This window comes from Lethenteron reissneri, chromosome 30 (genome assembly GCF_015708825.2).
Source record: "Lethenteron reissneri isolate LAM-NWPU_2019-01 chromosome 30, ASM1570882v1, whole genome shotgun sequence".
NCBI lineage: Eukaryota > Metazoa > Chordata > Hyperoartia > Petromyzontiformes > Petromyzontidae > Lethenteron > Lethenteron reissneri.
The window spans coordinates 9,626,955-9,646,611 of record NC_083808.1 but is presented as its reverse complement, the minus strand read 5'-3'; the positions used below and the strand labels follow the sequence as shown (position 1 = coordinate 9,646,611).

The window sequence follows — 19,657 nt, the reverse complement described above, 5'->3', positions numbered from 1 at the left end:
CGTTGTGGCCGAAACGTCGTGAGAATTATTTTATTATGTTTTATTTTTATCATTTTATTACTTTCCTTCTACGTGACTTTACCGAAAGAACCAAGAAGAGGACAACAATGATTCGAACAAAAGAATCAGCACGAGGTAGACGCTTCGACATGCGAAGGTAGACAATCAAGGGCAACACTTTACAGGACACGAGGAACAACAACACAAATAAATCATACAAAAAAATGCCGAGCTAGGCAGAGCATGCTTCAACACACGTGCGAGTCAATGGGTATTTAAAATCAAGAAAGGTTGGTGAGGGGAGCGAATTTATCTAAAAATACGAAGCGAGCTCGTTCGGCACATTGATTCCTTTCATTCACAAGAGCCATTGGGTGCAAGGAAACTCCTGTTATAAGCGGCAAATTTAACATATTATCCTGGATTATCCTTCTTTTTTTTTAAAGGAGATACGCGGAGTAATTCCCACGTCACGGATAAGAGGAGTTGCCATGTCATGGTGGCGAGATGTTAACTCCCTCGCCTGGTATGCAGGATGTCGTGGATTCGATCCCAACTCTGGCCCTGACGGCTGTATATTTGGAGCTGGCATGTCCTCTCTCCCTGCGGTCGCGTGGACTTTTCTCCACGTCCTCCGGGTTTTCCCACCACACTTATAAACATTCGTTTAGGAGTATTTGGCTGCTATAAATGTCCACATGATATAAGCCACTTTCGTTGAGCTCTAATTTGTGATAGCCCGGTCGTTTCTAAAAGAGCAATGGAGCTTAGTGGGGCTTTAGCTGGTAAAATATAAAGCTGTTTCGTTTTTTTCTGGTTTAATTACCAATAAACACACTGGTAAACATTTCAGTGGCATTCTAGATTTGAAGCTTTCGTGACTGCAAGGATTCATAATCTTAGTTTTTTCGGTAAAGCCACGTAGGTAAAAAATGAAATTAAAATTAATAAAAACAATAAAATCACGACGTTTCGGAGGCAACACAAGCTTCCGTCTTCAGGTGAAACTGTCACAGCAAAAAATCTGTATCAAGTGGAGAGAAGTCCTAAGAGGTACGACCTTATATACTGGTTATGTGGGAGGAGCCAGGAAGGCTTGATCCTAGCTGGAGTATGTACATATGCCATCTACATTAAAAAGGCTCAGTTCCAGCAGCAGTACTGACCATCTCACAACTCCTCCTCTCCCGCGGCCCTTCCTGGCTCCTCCCCCCTTAACCAGTATATAAGGTCGTACCTCTTAGGACTTCTCTCCACTTGATACAGATTTTTTGCTGTGACAGTTTCACCTGAAGACGGAAGCTTGTTTTGCCTCCGAAACGTCGTGATTTTATTGTTTTTATTTTTTATTAATTTTAATTTCATTTTTTACCTACGTAACTTTACCGAAAGAACTAAGAGTATATTTCAGTGGCGTCTCAGATCGCAACCTCCAATCGCTGACACGGACAGCAACTTCTGATCGCTGCGTTCATGGGCACACTCGAGCCTCAGAGGCCTTGCGTGATGCAGCGAGATGAATGAGACTCGTCACATGTTTAGAATCCCTGCTGGCCCCGGGCGCACGGACACAGATGCACGGTCCTCTTCGACGCGTGGAGGTGAACCTTAACGCCTCTTCCGTGCTGCGCCCGCAGGCAAGTGAATTCTCCACCAGCAACATCATCATCATCATCAGCGTGTCCAGGGGCTTGCTGAGAATAATAATAATAATCATTATTACATTTATAGGATGATTAAATGCGTTGGCGACATGACATCTCACCTCAAACATTCAAAGGGACCCCCCCCCCCAGTGGCAGCTGTCCCGGTGCGGCACAAATTGACTCAACACCGGGCCTGCAATCATCTGCCAGTAGGGGCCAATGTTTAATAATAATAATAGTTCAATTTGTAACGCGCGCAAATTTGCAGACGTAGTGGCCGCAACTCAGAGGCGCGGAGCCAAGCTCAGAGTCGCTCAAAAGCACGTGGTTGTAGAGGTGAGTTTTTAAGTGTCTCTTGAAGGAGGCGATTGAGGTGATGCTGCGAATGTGCAGAGGGATAGCGTTCCAAACTGTTGGGGCTGCCACCGAGAAGCGGCGCATAGACACGGTGACCATCCTGGATCTTGGTATCAAGAGGAGGTCGTGAGTCGCGCTGCGCAGGCATCTGCCGTGTGCTGAGCTGCAAGTTGTCAATAATGAAGAAAGATACGGCGGGCAGGCGGATATGAAGGCATTGTGATTTGTGTTTCCCCAAATGAGTAGTTTGCGGTGTAATATTTAAGGCTGGACTGGAGTAGGTGCAACTTGACTATTAGACACAGCTATAGGAATATGTATACTGGATGTGGTGGTGTGCCAGGTGCAGAAATATGTTGTGGTTCGCGTAACCGGACAGACGCAGCTGAAATTGGGCCATGAGTGCATCAATAAAACATCCGTGGATGATAACGCAGAATAGAGCAGCGGTAATCACAACACTCCACTGTAAGAATACATGCACTTGGTATGCAATACACATGTATTAATTTCACACATACACACATTGTAAAGTCGTGTAATTTAAACGGATGGAATGAGCATGAGATGGCCTTTAATTTTATTTACGAGTGTTTTGAGAAAGCTGATTATTCATAATGTTGTATGGTGGTGGTGGTCTTCACCTACCTTGTTTAACATTACGAGACTTCGAACAAGAGGACAATGATTCCATTTCATACGAGTGAAACCAATCAACATCTGGACCGTCACTGTTTAACATTTTGGTTTTGAGGGTTTTGGTTATTTCCAAACATCAAAATGAATATAATTTGTGCCAAATTCCATCTTTCTCTCCCTTCTCGAACATCACGAGAATGCACATCAGTCATTCTGTCAAGTTTGTCCACATGTATTAAATTAGAAACACATTTAAGCCTCCGGACAGAATAAATCCAGAAAATACACATTTTTGCCATTTAAAATTGGGCAACAAAGCAGTAAATAAAATACTAAATGTGCTCTACAGATGGGATATGGTTTGATGTGCAGTGTCTGCATTCTATATGGTCAAAGCTACCATCTCAATGGTGAATTCATCATTGCACAGAATAAGACGCAACGTGTTAGCGATCGCCTATTAAGGTAAGCGTCGCTCACAAGGGGTGGGTGTGGCAAGCACCATGCTTGGTTGCCTTTGTATCCCAAGTGTGAATATTGACGCACTCTTGCGAATACTCATTTGAGGCCGAGTTAACCTTTCGCAAGGCCCATGTTTCACGAAACAATTGCCACAAACACACGTGCCAAATTACACGCGTAATTTCCTGTAACGTGTACAATGACACGTTTCATTCCAGTGGACTAAACGTTCAATGCTTTATTGTTAAAGCGGAACTCTGGTGTCATAAAATTTCCATGAAACGAGAGAAACTCCAACCAAATGGGAAGCCCATTCTCTTTGTATAATAGTGTTGCTCTGATAATTCTAGATTTTAAGTTTTCGTGACTGCAAGGATTGATACTTTGTTTTTTTCGGTAAAGTCGCGTAGGTAAAAATTTTTAATAAATAAAATCACGACGTTTCGGGCGCAACACAAGCGTCCTTCTTCAGGACGCGGTGTGCTTTCGCTAAGTTGTCCCCACCTGAAGAAGGACGCTTGTGTTGCGCCCCAAAACGTCGTGATTTAATTTATTTGAATTTTTTACCGACGTGACTTTACCGAAAAAAACCAAAGAAGTAGCGTTGCTCTGCTTCTACCAGAGCAGCTGCAGCGCACCCTGAAGATCCATGAGATTGGCCGACTTATTGCTCCGACGAAATTGGTTATTACAAAAGTTGGACCGCATGTGTGCCTGCTTGCAAACTACGCATTAATGTTTTCCTTGCGCTGACATTTCAAAACTTCAGGGCCACCCACCGAACGGAGAGGCGGTCATTTTGAGATGAAAGTCGCTGTGAATTATTGAGCTCATCAGATATCACGTGTTTGGAGGACACATTAAATTCTGTTCACTTTTCCAAGTTTTCCCTCCCCCCTCTCTCCGTCATTCCACTCTTCTCTCGTCCTCTTTTCTGCAAGCTCAGCTCTCCTTGTGCTTGCTCGCCGCATCACTTATTCATTCTCCCTATTGTATACTCGAGGCACCTATTAGGCCACAAAGCACCTCTGTCTGTGCTGTGTTCTCCCGAAGATCGGCGCTTGTTTTAATCCACGTGTCCTCAAAGCGCACCTACCCTGCCAGGGGACGCGGCTGCGACATCACCGACGTTTCGTGCCCAACGGCCGCAGCTGTATCAAGTAGCAAATGACTACCGGATAAATAATGAACGGGTCACCCTGGACAGAGGTGAGTATACTGGACAGTGTAATTGTATTCGCAAATCGGCAGATTGTGTGCGATGGGCTTAAAGTGCGGGCACTACCACAACTTCCAAGGACGTGGGAAGAATTGGCCAAGTGCCATCTCGAAAGGGCTGCGGTGTGGAGCTCCCTCAAGTCGAGGCCCTGTCGCCAACATCGGAGTGCGCCAGCAATCGGCGGGGTCGCGCCTTTGCCATACAGCTCACGACGTGCGAGGAGCGAGCAGCCGAAATCTTTAGCGACGTCACGACGATGAATGAATTCCTCGCTTCGATGACGACGCGTTGAGCTGTCGCCTCAATCCACTTGTTTTTTTTTAAACAAATGACCCAAAAAAAAAAGAATTTAAAAAGTCGGAAAAGCGCACACACGCACGTGCCGATGGCAAATGTTGCCTTAAGCAAAGTCGTTCGCCTGAACTGTTTCACCCCTGTGCGTCTTCCTCCCGGTTTTGTTTCCATCACTTGAAAAATCCCGCTTGTATTTGTGTCAACCACAAGAGAACGAACGGGGGGGGGGGGGGGGGGGGGGCTGTTGGCATGTGTCCCGTGAACCTCCGCAGCGCCACAAGGCATCCATCACCCAAGGAGCCGGACGCGACTTGTAAACCCAATTGACTAAAATCGCCACGAAATTACAGCCCTTGACGCGCCCACTTTTAACTCTGCACAGAGACGGCGGGCACGGTTGCTTGCAAAAAAGTGAACCCGCAATTTTTCGATTTAAAGCTTTCGTGACTGCAGGGATACATCTTCTTGGTTCTTTCGGTAAAGTCACGTAGAAGGGAAGTAATAAAATAATAAAAATAAAACATTATAAAATAATTCTCACGACGTTTCGGCCACAACGAAAGCAGCCGTCCTCAGGTGAAGACCAGGTCTGTCGGGGAAACAGCGTTTGAATGAAACACCACCACGCTTGGAGCGTATATTTTATTACTTCCCTTCTACGTGACTTTACCGAAAGAACCAAGAAGATGAACCCACAATCTTTAGCCCCCTTCTGCCATAAGCGAAATCACGCAATCTCGTCCCGACGAGCATTTGAGAGCTATTCATGCCGCAGCCAATTGGCCAAATAGTTTGTGTGAAGTCGAACATTGTTTGAAACCCAAGCAACCTGTATATATTCATAAGGCTTCACAGTTGTTTGGCTTTAAACATTACCCTGGATACATCCCTCCTTAATTCGGATTTATTTCATTTGTTTTTATGAGCACATACCATATATACAGCGAAGGCGAGCAGCCGAGACCCGCAGCCATGAAGCGGATTGTGTATTTATTGCGATATTTCGACCTGGTGCCTTTATATATACACACATAGAAAAAAAAAACTAACTTGGAATGAAGGGCCCGGAATGGCATCGATTAAGCGAAGGTTTGCGAATTCTCGTGAATTTTTTTTTAACGCAACCCCTTGCACATTGGAGCCTCCGTAACCGCGTGGCTTCATCTCGGAGTCTTCGTGCGCGTCTGACACCGTTCCCACCGCCTCTTGATGTGGAGGAGTGGGGGAAACAGCAACCGACAACCGGACATTGACGCCCAGACTTGGTAATCAGGCATGATCGATCCACTGCTCGATGAGTCACCAGACATGATCGATCCGCTGCTCGATGGGTCACCAGACGTGATCGATCCACTGCTGGATGAGTCACCAGACATGATCGATTCCTCATCCTGGTCCTGCAATGCCACTCTACCCAGCGTCAGCACAGAGCTGATCTCATCGCTCCATCTCCGCGGCGGAGGTTCTCTTGTGCGGTTTCCTCCTCTGGATGTTTGGTTCAATTGTAACCGCGTCCTGCTCAAAGCCCACACACAGAACAATACAAACCCTGAACTAATCCTCTACATTGTTTCTGTGCCCTTAAAAAGAGAAACATCGTCTGCGTGCCACGCATTGTTTGGTGACTATGTTACCCCCTCGTCTTCCTTAGCAGTTTAATGTATCCATTGGGAGCATTTGAAAGTGAAAACTATTCTTTATCTTCTTGGTTCTTTCGGTAAAGTCACGTAGAAGGGAAATACAGCGTCTGACGCTGTCCTTCCGACAGACCTGTTCTTCACCTGAGGACGGCTGTTTGCGTTGTGGCCGAAACGTCGTGAGAATTGTATTTTATTATGTTTTATTATTTTATTATTTCCATTCTACGTGACTTTACCGAAAGAACCAAGAAGATGAATCCCTGCAGTCACGAAAGCTTTAAATCGAAATTTAACTATTCTTTAACCTCCAATTGGCGTGTAAAACCACCATGCTCTGACACCTGTCAATCGCGGCTGTGAAATACGCGACGTCTGCACTCGGCTGACAGCAATTGCAGAAGTCCGTGGCAAGTTAAGCGCTGCAGGTGCCATTAGGCAAAGAGATTGCGCGCTGGGTTGGACTTTTACGCACGATGGAGAAAGTCCAGCTACTGAGACACACACGGTCTGGTGCGGTCTCCACGAGTCCAGTCGACCCAAGCGGAAGACCTCAGAGCAGAAGCCTGGGACACTGCTCGGGCCGATCGTGGAGTTCATGGGTTCTTACTCCAACGGCATCAATCGCAGGATCTGGCACACGGGCAGAAAGCGTTGGCGAGGTGTGGTGCCACCGACAGACAGTTCCGGCCACGATGACCTCCTTCTCCTCGACTCTGCTGCATGTGGCTGGCGGCTGCCACAGCGAAGCCATCTGCCCTTGCTGCCGCCTTTCCGAACGTCGAGAAAGAAGCTCGCAAGGGGGAAGCCGAGTTATTTTCGCAGTCACCGTAGCCAATTTTTGTGTTGTTGTCTTTGTATATGTGCATGGAAGCACGTTGAATTATACGCCGCGTAACTGATCAGCACTGTGAAGTTGGGCCAAATAACCTCCATTAGTGAAATGGTATGGGGGAGGGGGGCTTCATCCAGCTGTGAATTGACAAAAGGGGACATACATTGACACGAGCATTCTATTGCATTAATTGTAGACACACCACACACGATATAGTTACACACAGGTGCCAAGCTCTTGAAGGTAGAGATTTACATGTTCTACACCCTGCTAGCATGAGCGAATTCTTTAGAACTGCACGTGATGCCCAAAATAGGTGGGCTCAGTATAGTGATAAGTCATTACACGGATAAGCCTTGACAAGTCTCAAGACCCACATTCGGGTGGGTGCGACATCGTCAGGGACGCCACGGTGGTGTAACGTCATCTTCCTCGCCTGGTGTGCAGGAGGTCGAGGTTTCGATCCCGACCCTGACGCCTGCTGCTGCTGTATATTCGGAGTGTGCGTGTCTCTCTCCCCGTGGTTGCGTGGATATTTCTCCAGGTCCTCCGGTGTCTTCCCTCCTCCACATTTCGAAACACGCGACGCTTCCCTGAGTAAGCAAGCGGAGTAGTAGTAGTAATAATACCACAGGAATGAACTCTGACGTACACGATCTGCCATAGGGACTGACACTGAAAAGACGAAGTGGTTTATGCCGTTGTCACGAATGATAACAATAACCAATGGGTTTATTTTGACATTGATTCGCACGATACATACATGGGCATCAACGACAGGCCAAACGGACAATAATCAAGGATTGGCAAATTATGCCGGAGTTTTGATGCATCTCAACGAAGCCCCGAGGGTGATTGCGCTTACAATCCCAGGATTATCGCCGCGGACATTCAAACGCCGTCAAACAAGAAGCGTTGCACACAGACCGACCCATAAGGCAACACGCGTTTTCAGCCTGCCAGACTGCAAAAGCCATATTCTTAGGTTTTTTCGGTAAAGTCACGTAGGTAAAAAAATTACAATTAATAAAAGTAAAATAAAATAAAATCACGACGTTTCGGAGGCAACACAAGCTTCCGTCTTCAGGTGGAACAGGCACAGCACGATAGCTGTATCAAGTGAGAGAAATTCAAAGAAAACCGTATTTGTTTATATACTGGTTGAGGGTGGGAGGAGCCAAAGTAGGCCCTGGATATTATTTTTGTGAGGTTCGGTGCGGCTGATGTAAAGGTGCATGTAAAAGCCACTTTGATAATATGTCCGTTCCCTACACGTCAGCAACCGCACACCACCACTCATTTCATGCATCGGCCGTTTTCCAATGCACGCCCGTGCTCAGATCTGTAAATCATTTCACACGCCGAAATGTCTAGCGGTGCACACGTATAGAGATATCCTGACATCTGTGTAGAGTGCTCAGCATTGATCACAAGCAGCGAGAGACTACTCTTTGAAATCAAAGAGATGGGGTTATGTCCACACTTTAACCCACCACCAGTGATCCACCACAACCAGTTACCAACCACGTGACTTCGCTGTGGGCAGATATTTATTCCAAAATAACACTGCCTACTTGTTTGGTGTCCCTCGAAAAAATATATTTTCAAATTCGGCACACAGTCTGGTATTATCAAACTTCAGTCCCCACTCTTCGTGGCTCAATGTTTCCACGTCCTCTGGTATCATTCAATATGAATAGGGAGTAATGATGCGTATAGTCCAAAGAAAGTTTGATTTTTGAGATTGGAAAAAATGGGCTGCAATGGGTGGTGTAGCCTGAAATTTGAGAACCTTTGCAATATGCTGCTATTCTACAGAGGAAGAGCCAGCTTGTGTTTTTTTTTATTGTACCAATATGATAATAAGAGACAGACTTCAGAACTACATGCTTAACAATGCGATCTTTCATAAAATATAAAAGACAGTGAAAATGTCAGAGTCAAAGGGTTATTAGTGTCTCACAAAACTCCAGAGCTTCCCCAGTTCAAAAGTAGAAACCTTTATGGAAATGAACAACACATGCAACGGCATGAGTTTCGCATATCTTCCATGCTTGGTTTGATTTCAAAACAAAACAATGCTGTTGGACCTTGAGACACAATATGATACGAATAATGATCAAACATCGGGCAGTCCCACCCTGTCTGCTGATGAGACACTGAATATCAAAACCAGTCCAGAGTTTTCTTGTTTTAAACAAATGGTGCAGAAAGTGTAAATTCACTCCCAGAAGACTGTGGCCGATGGTATGTGTAAAAGTACTTGTGTATGTTTTTTTGTGTGGCGGGGCAGATATGGAAGGTGATTACTCGAAGAATCTGAAGTTTATTATGCGAGCAAATAACCAATTGAGCGACACAGCTCTGTTACAAGTGTGACTCAAAGGTGTATTCTCTGCTTATTTATTGACTTATATTCTCCACAAATGTGTAATTAATGTATGCACGTTGTAATATATATGTAGTATATGTTCATTGATACATGTTGCAAAGTACAATTCAGTCACGGCTCCAAACTGTATTGATAAGACTGATGATTGATGTGTCGTCACTGGATTCACAACGTCACGGACTGGATGGGCTATATCCAGCTGATCTCCGAGGGCGAGGAGGGAGAGAGAGCAAACGCGTAACCGTGGGGGATGGATGGATACAGCTGTCACTGTATTTCCATGATGATGAGGATGTCGGACAAATGACATGGTATTGTAAACAATAGGCAAAAGTAAAGCAAACACTTTGCAAACGCCCCCCCAAAGTTCCTTATGTAACGTTTCCATTTTCATAACAAACTAAAGAACTCCCCGTAGAATTGGTCAAAATAATGGCCCGGTCTGACATTTACAACAGTCATTACACACACACACATTGAACAAAGCTATTAAAAAAAATATGTATCCTCATTATGTTTCTATGGGAATATTCTGACATGCCTCAGGGGAACCTATGAAGCTGTGTTAAATATAATTAGTACGTTTATAGCAGTTGGGAAATGTTTGTGTGTGGGCACAAAATCCCTGCGAGCTGCCTCCCAGAACTGGAATAATTTGGCATCACCGTAAGCCACCTACAAAATGAGATTTAATGATAAATTTCAAATGTGCCCTTGCGGTTATTACACTTGTGGCACCGTGATGAATGATAAAGAACACAGGCTGCACACTTCAAAACACGTTAATGACATGATTACTTATTTATTTTCGGTGTCTTTGAAGTGTGACATCCTAGGGTTTTTGTTGTTGCCTTTTGCCGAAATGTATTATTGATGTTCAGATGCTGGTCAGGGCCAACGCACCTATGGAAGTGCTTTGTGGCAGTCATTTCTATGCTCGTGGCAGTGAGTTATGTTATGTTATGGTTAAAGTTACATTCACATTATTATGTATTCATTACTTTTTCAACAAACACATCTTTGGAAATGCCCGTCGTACATTCTGGTTTCCAAATAGATTATTTATATCTTGATCTGGTCAGCAGTTCCACTGCTAGATTATATATTATTTTCCACCTGACGACGACCGCTTGTGTTGCGATCGAAACGTCGTGATTTCTTTTATTTTATACCTACGTGACTTTACCGAAATAACCAAAGAGTATAGATTTATAATCTATTTAAAATACTCAGCACGACCACGTCCTAAAAAAACGTACGTGGTACATTTTGACACTAATGCACAGCATGACTTAATTGTGGAGTTCAGGTCTCTATATATTACAATATAAATGAGAGGCTAATAAATGTTGATTCTTTTACAAAATGCTGAAAGTACCCTCCGGCTCAAATTGCATTCAAAATATATATTTCATGTAGTAATTTCTATGTAAAGCGCGGCAAGTTCTGCAGATATAATTACCGTGACAGAAGATGCCACTCGTACTTTTTGAGACGCCCACAGAGGAATTGAGCACGTATTTTGTTTCTACCTTAATATAGCAGTAATTGTGAGCTCCGTGGATCTCTATCTTGTTATTATAAAGGCCCGATGCACATCTGTCAAAATGATCACTCCATCAACTTAGCGCTGCGAATCCTCAGCCATTCGGTTACCTCCATCACCGTTCCTGAGCAGCCACTGATTCCCATTGTTTATGTCGAGTACTTGTGTACCTATGATTGAATCACCCAGAATGCACCCGATCTTGTTGGACCTTAGAAGCAAAGCAGAGATTTAGCCTGGACATTGCATGCATGGGTGACCACCACGCACGACGGGTTGTTATAGGCCGCTGTGCGCAGCATAGGGCAGTGCTGCAACATTCATTGTTGTACTGTGCTCCCACCGTCTATGCTCCCCGCCTTGAGACCAGCATGGTGAAGTATGGTCAAATCCGGGGCAGGGTGCGATATTGATGGATGGGCTGTACGTGTGCCATTAAGAGTTACGTCACCAACTCATAAGGCGTCTCTTCTGGAAATCCAACAAAACACCAAACCTCGTCACATGAATATCAGAGGGCTCCTTCAGAAGACGCCCCTATGGGTTTCTCGACACCATGGCCCGTAGATTTATTTGCCGAATGCCATTCATTTGATATTGTTTAACCGCCTCTCTTATATACATTACACATATACAATTACAATACTGAAGCTGTGTGCCAGTCTGCATTTTATACAGTATATACATGCTGTATTTATAGTATGCACAAGCGATGTATATGCTAATATGTACCGCACACAAATGCACACGCACGCGCGCACACACACACACACACAGAAATACATTACGTTGTATATTTCAGAAAACAGTACAACATTGTCCGGTACGTTAATCCCAGTACCATGCACGACCAGATCTGTGGCATACCTGCAAAGCGATGCTCCGTCGCTCTTAAATGCGACGCGAACGCCAATTCCGTTCTCCCGCACCGCGGGGAACAGGGCGAATTCCTGCACATCACCAACTTCTTTCGCAGCAACCCACCCGCCAATTACGCCCCACCGCTAAGCCCTGCAAACACAGTGATCGCGACGCGGCACCTGCGCGTGGGTGCCTTCTGCGGAGTTCGCGGAATGCGAGATGCTGGCGCGTTGTCCCCGAAGCGGAGAACGGCGCCGTCGTGCCGAAATTTTGCCACTGCACGACCAAGGGCAGAGCGGTCGAGGTGCCTCGTATTACGGATCACCCCCATTTCCTGCCATCATCTGAAATCATGTGTGTTCATATAAAGTGTGGGGCTCGGTTATATCCAAAACTATTTGTTCGCAATGAGGTCCTGTTAAATATAACGTTAAATATTACCCTCCATTGATTGCCCGGATCTGAAATCTATTGCAGACTCCGAATAAATTTGTTTGTTAATGAACACGTTTGTTCTTGACTTGAACCTCAGTTTTGAGACTGTGTGTAACTTCTTCTTGGTTCTTTCGGTAAAGTCACGTCATTCAGACTCTGTCTTCTCGACAGACCTGTTCTCCACCTGAGGACGGCTGCTTGCGTTTGTGGCCGAAACGTTGTGAGAATTATTTTATTATGTTTTATTTTTATTATTTTATTATTTCCATTCTACGTGACTTTACCAAAAGAACCAAGAAGATGAATACCTGCAGTCACGAAAGCTTTAAATCGAAATTGTGCGTAACTTGCTGTGGTAAGGCACCAGAGCGAGCCGCCCCTACAGATCACGCGACACACACACACCAATGTCCACCACCAAACCCGGCTCAATGCCAGTGGTGACAACCACAAGGTCACCACCCTCCCCTACATTACTCTTTGTTGAAGTACAGATGAAGTATGGCTCTCAGCGCAAAGACAAAGATCCCCCGTATAGCCTGAACAGACCATTGAAGGAAGTGCTGTTACCGAGCCGGCACGGCACACGAGGGGGTGGGTGGCCAACACCACGCCCGGCCGCATTTTGTCTCCAGAGTAGCTATGTTTACACATCGCAACAGGAACTCATTTAAGGCTGAGTGGACCTAGGGAAGGCCCGGGACTGGTTCAGATGATCACCGGTGGTGGCCACGAGCGGGAATCGAACTCGGGTCGTCGGGTTCGTAGCGCAGCGCGCTAACCGTGCCAACACTACCGCTCTCAACACAGAACAGTGTTTGACAAACAGTGCTTGAAGATTATATTTTTCTGTTTCACAGGACTGGGTGAACAAAGTGAGATTTAATGCATTTCAGTCCATCTCTTAGAATGGCACAGCTTGTCCTCGTGACGTGCATCAGAGTGAAAAGTAGGCTCCAAGGTCATATTGTATTTCCAGAAACCATTGACACTCGCTCCCCGGCAGCTTCATAACCACTTTCAGCGCGTCAAATGTACGACTTTCCCTGCCAGTGGGGGTGTGAGTACAAACGCCAGGCTAGAAATGACTTTGAAACACGTTAACCTGTACTGAAGCACCTTGCGGTGGATTTATGAGAACACTATGGCCCAGTTAAGAGTGTGGGTCCAGAGGAAATATGGGTCAGAAACAAAAGGGGTTAGCCAGAAAGAGGATAAAAAAAAAACTCACAAGTGTCACAGTAACTCTACAGGCACCTCCGATTAGCATGGTTGGCTACGTACGGTGCGAAAGGTCAACATACAGGGCTATGCCTTTCAACATCCTTCTTTGTAATTCTTACATTCCCCCCCCCCCACCTTACCAGCTCCAACGACATTGTTCATTAATTCAATATCAGTTGCACGTGAATGCCATCTTGAGGTCAAGGGTGAACGCAATCTGGGAGTTGAAGTTAAAAGACCGGCTGGCAATGAGGTTTATGGGAAGGTAAATTGACGAAAAGCACATTTCTTTTCTCCTTCAATGTTTCTGCATACGAAAGGCCGATGCACAAATGTAGAAGGACAGGGCAACTGCCGTTTGAATTTTCACACACTTGATTTTGTGACCGATTTTCAACGTCACGTGTCTTTGATGACTCCACTTTTGGAACACGTCTATGATCAAATGCGTGTAAAAGGTAAAAGTGCAGCCCTGGAAATATCTTGCTCATGCCACCGCTAAGCGGAAGGGCCTCTACTAGAGGGAGTTCTTGAGGAGCCCCTCTGGAGGATATATTAGCTTACTATTCTCTGCTGGCCAGTACCTACACTTTACCCCACCAAACGCGACATTGTCGAGCAACTCACTGTGGTGTACCCATTAATGCTGACGGATGAATAGAGATGCGGGCATGCAGGGGAATGAAGAAACCTGCCCATTGTTTCAACTGCCACGCTCGGAGATTGAATCGGTGACCTCTGGATTGCAAAATCCAGTGTGCAAACCACTGCATTACGACAGCGTCCCCGACAATTGTGTAACCTTGAGAAACGTCTGCATTCGAACAGCCGCAGTGTAACACCTGCGACACCCACAGGAAAATCACGATGAAGGTACAAATGGAGGAACCATTGAGCCGTTTCTCACAGGTTTCCTCAACCACACGCAACCAGAACGGATCTCAAGTGCAGCCCAATGAATGGCTTAGAAAGCCCGTGTAATCAAGCACGTTCTCATGTCAAACTTTACATGCCTCGTTCATTGAGTCATAGGGGCTTGATTCCCAGGACTTTTTTCACCTGATTTTGGGACAAAAAGTGCCACTTTTCCCTTAGAAAAGGGGCCGCTTTTTTGCCCACTATTTGACAAAAAAAAAAGGCGGTCTTTCACCAACATGGAAATCGAGCCCCACATACTGTAGCCTGCATTTAAGTTCAACAGAATGTGGTCACTGAAAGGCGGTCGTTTTAATTAAAAAAGAGGCTTAGATCCACCCGCTTTAGCAAAACACTCGAGGCCCTTTCTATTGAATCACAAATAGCCGTCCCTTACAAAGGCTGACAATACCCAGAATGCTCCTCTTTTAAGTGATGACCTATGGTAAATTCAGTTGCTCCCGCATATCGATTCCACATTTTAGATGCAATATCAAAGCGGCTATTCCATTTGGCGTCCTTAAAAAAATATTGACCAAATTATGCACACCTACCCCCCCCCCCCCCCCGCCGCCAAGCAAGACTATCAAATCCATGAGCACATCCAAGAGAGAAGGCAGCGGGGCTTTGTAGAATTCGTACAATCGCTTAGTATATGTAATGATATGCAGCAAAAATACCCTCCAATGGCCACATTGGATGGATAAAAACATGCTAACCACAACGCTTTGTGCAGTCTATATTTGATGCAAATGAAAGCAACCTTAGAAAATTCATCAAGAGAAACATTAACAGAATATAGGCCACATTTAAATATGCTAGTTTATTTTTCCAATGCCCCTTATCTGTATATGATTTTATATGCACAAATAAATGTTTTCGTGAATCTTGTGTAACATACATAGATATAATAAGTGTATGGTTTATTGTGTTTTTAAATAACTAATTCACAGTAGTTTTTACCAGTGGATTGAATTTAAATGATCATTCGTATCACTGTATTCATATCAAATAATATATCCTTTGCAACATGGTTGGTCAGTTGCTCGGCAAAAAAATAAAATGGCAACCAGTATGTGAATGCACTTCCCTGACCTCAATAAGAATTCACTTCAAACTGCGCCTTAAGGGTGCTAGAGAACAAATCATGACTGCTTTTTCATCACAGGGCAATAACTTTATTTCCTTGGGCTGCAAAATTTACCTCTATTGTTCAATAATTCCTCCCACCCTCTGATTAAGACATCACATCACAAACTCGGTAAGCGTTCTTAAGGCCGGAGGAAAAACTTTGCTACTATACCCCATCAAAAGCAATTGCTATGTAACACATCAACGGTAGTTTGAGGAGCTAAGCATGAAAATCAGGCCTGGTAAAGGGGGCAGAACGTTGAGAACAACTCTTCGTTGTGTTTTCGGGTTGTGCACCGCGCGTTGTTCGGCATGGTGCCCGACGTTTTTCTCTGGGTGGTACGACCCAAAAACACAGCGGAGAGTTCTAGCGCACAAACCGTGAAAACCTCCGCCGTGGAAGCGAGCACGACAGGCTTTGCGCCACGCTCCTCTCCCTTACGGACTGCGCCTCAGCACTGTGCGTGGGGTATTTTTTTTATTTTGTGAACCACGAGTGAAACTTTGCGACAAGGTCAACAAAACCAAATGTACGGATAAACCAGTAAATAAATCCTTCGCTGAGAACGGGGTTTCATGAATCCCTGCAGTCACGAAAGCTTTAAATCGAAATTTAACCGCCTCTACGGGGAGGGATTCCACATAACTTTGAGATCCTTCAACAATAACCAACGTCTTGAGAATTATTTTATCATGTTTTATTTTTATTATTTTATTACTTCCCTTCTACGTGACTTTACCGAAAGAACCAAGAAGAGGGGTTTCATGAACTCGATTTCTCTAAATCCACCATGGGGCGTCTTTCCAACTTTACCAACCCAGTAATCATTGCGCCTTTTGGCGTCATCTGGTCCAACCCATGTGAGACTAGGCTCTAAGGAACGCTGTCTCGGGTGTGGACCAATCAACTTCAAGGACAGTGCATACATTATCAAATTTGTGTTTTGTGTTTGCATTATGACTGCAGGTATTGTGGTCTATGCAAACATGACTCCTTGTAAAAAAGGTGTCAGTTTTGTTGCCAGATAGAAGGGTAAAAAACCAATTATCATTGGGCCTTTGTTGGCCCAACGATTCCAACCGCATGCCAACATTTGCCCAAATTTCATGTTTACTGGGAATCTACCTCCATTCAGAGAGACAGCTATCGTTTCAACGTGCACATGTCTGATGCTTGCTATACATGTCCTGCTGCGTGCTGTACAGCATTGATCCAAACTAAGTTGAAGATATTGTTTACATGTGTGTGTGTGTGTGTGACCCATATGATGTACGCAGCACCGATTGAAATTAATCAGTGCTCTCCATAACCATGAGCGACAAGTTCAGCAATCATCTGGTGCAGGCACCATGCAATGACTTCATTTGTATTCGATGGAGGTAAAGTGGTAAATTTGCAGACATATTTTGTGGCGAGTCGGGAGAAATGGTATATGGGAAATCCTACAATGGGGATTTAAATAATTACTCTCGCAGGAGACTAATCAACAGTGGGCCAAAGCCATTTAAAACATTCGATATGCATGCGCCATACGACACCATCTCAGCTTCTCTCCAACCCCCGGCAAACTTGCAATCCGAATACAATTCAATGCATTTCAGCTTCAACAACGTGTGGCGTATCTGACAGAGGAGCTAGGGTCACCGGGTAACGGTGAGAGACATTTGCAGAGAAGGGCTCTGCTGTACAAAGCTGCCCTCACAATGCCATTATTTGAACTGTCTTTCCAGCAATTTACCATTCACCACTGCTGCCTTGAGCACGAGATTTCCCAATGCAAAGCCATTGCTTATATATAATATTCATGCGTACAAATGCCCATTAGCCTTAAATGTTATAAAAGTGTATATTTTTATTCATTTTACTTAAATAGCATTCAGAAAATGTGAATAATTCCACCGACGTATTGTACGATGCAACGAAACTCGGTGAATGATGAATAACAAATCGGTAAAGTTTGTACAAAATAGTTTGTGCTTTTGCCGTACAAGTTGACCTTCGATGCCAGCAAGCTGGAGGGTTTCAGAACGTCAGAGCCCTCGATGCCAATGTCGATGCTTCCCCCCCCCTCCCCGTTACCGTCTGTAGTGCTCCATTAGAACCCTCATGTGATCAGTTGTAACATTAAGTGCAGCAGGGCTAACCAAAGCTCACCTGGGACATCATCCCGGTGCCCGAAATCTGCAGCGACACTGCAGCACACGGGTAACTTGAATGAGTTCGACATACACACATACACGTACACCTGCACCACGTATTGGCACTGCGGGGCAAGCAACGCAATTTGTGTTGCCCTCTGCGACTCGCAACACATCCCATCGTCCTTAGCATATGTACATCTGTTCACCAATGGCACTAGGTCAGTCCAATAAACACACGTACACACACACACTCACGCACAAGTGTAACAATGCAGCCATCAAAGCCACACATATAATGGCATAAATATGACGGGGCTGTGAAGGAAGCACATCTTCTGATATGACCGTCAGTGATGCTCTTCCAGAGGCCCAGTGTTCAGGATGATTGCCCAGAGCTTTTCTATTGACATCCACAGGTTGTCCCCTCCATCACTATCGTACACTCATCCCTATCTCCGATCCCACGAACCTCAATCCACAAAGGCTACAAAAGGCGACTCGCCGCCACCTCCTGCTCGACCACCACCAGCTCCCACATGATCCTCCAGGTATCGGCGTGCGATCCGTAGAAAGATCCTCGCGAGGGAAGTGGCGACAATGGGGCAAACCGTGCAGATCAGCCCAAGCGCCTGGGAGGCTCTTTGTGCGAGCGAGGGGAGGAAGCCCCGAACACCGTCACTCCATGGTTGGGTAGAGGACGGACACCGCAATGCCAACCACCATGGCCATCAGAGGCAACCAACCGGCCCAAGCCTTCTGCTGCAAAACAGAGAGAGAGGGGGGGAGGGGTCGAGGTTGACAAAGAGACACCGCTAAGCATAGGCATGGCACTGACGTTTAACATTGATTTCAAGTGCTTGCATTTTTACAGCAAAAAAAAAGTGCCTTTAAAAAAGGGCAAAATTTACGAGGGAGTCGAGGTCTTTTTAATTGTAAACGGGTCCTATTTCATGTGTAAACTTTTTCCAAAATATAAGATGAATTTAAGTTTAAATGAGACTTGGGCAAATGTTGGCTGCTCCGGGGCTTAAGTCTCCGGAGTAGTTTCACTACTTACCATCATCTCAAAGTTGCGTGGGTCAGTTAAAACTTTGACCTTGTATAATATAAATACTAAATGTGATAAGACATCCAATAAACAAAAAACTATTCTGAAACAAAAAGCAAAGTAATTACGCGTGCGATGTTTAAATCGCGCGAACAAAAACTAAATCCGATTTGTATATGCGTTCATATTTATTTTGAATGAGAGCTCACGACTGAACGGAAAGGCAACTTAAAATCAAGAAACAAAACGCCGAAACAATGAATTCACGTGGGTGTCGACCACCTTCGGATATCGGTTCAATCCATTTTAGTTAAGTCCTGAGATTGCAGGTCACCGTCGAAAGGACGGCAATGTTGACTTGAAATGACACGTGCAAGTCAGCGGACACCACATTTGATTTTCGTGATGTAAAAACAAGAAGAACTTGCAAGAAAACATGTAACAAAAAAAAAATAGTACATTATAACGACGCGGTAAAAAGTAATTTACAGCCGTTTCTCAACCCATTGTTGGATGCGCGTGCCCCCGTACTGTGCCGCTGATGGGAGTTGTTTGACCATACTTCACCACGCCGGTCAGTGTGGGTTTGTGCAGTGAGGGCCAAAGGCAGATTCGGACACCAGTCACCACCAATGTGAGGCACGGCCAGGGATCGTACTCAGGTAGCCGGGTTTCGTAGCGTAGTGCGCTAACCACCGTGCACTCTTTTGGCGTGGAGCAGTGGCGTAGCATATGTAAGTTCAACTTATTTCCCACCGCGCGCAGCCAACCGTGATAATCGGAGGTGCAAAATCGCACCTCGCGCAGTGGTTAGCGGAGGGTGTTTCTATAGAGTGCACCACTTTATATAACAAACAGAATTACACACAGTCAT

General features: G+C 45.1%; 1 protein-coding gene across 1 annotated transcript in view; it reads right to left on the bottom strand.

Annotated features, from left to right (window-relative positions):
- Window positions 1–7,778: 7,778 nt before the first annotated feature.
- The window catches only part of LOC133349518 (sarcolemmal membrane-associated protein-like), a 217,781-nt gene continuing 205,902 nt past the window's right edge, over window positions 7,779–19,657 (bottom strand). Inside the window, 1 exon segment of the mRNA XM_061563044.1 lies at window positions 7,779–18,494. Within this exon segment, the coding sequence (XP_061419028.1) occupies window positions 18,411–18,494 (84 nt within the window). The 3' untranslated portion in view covers window positions 7,779–18,410.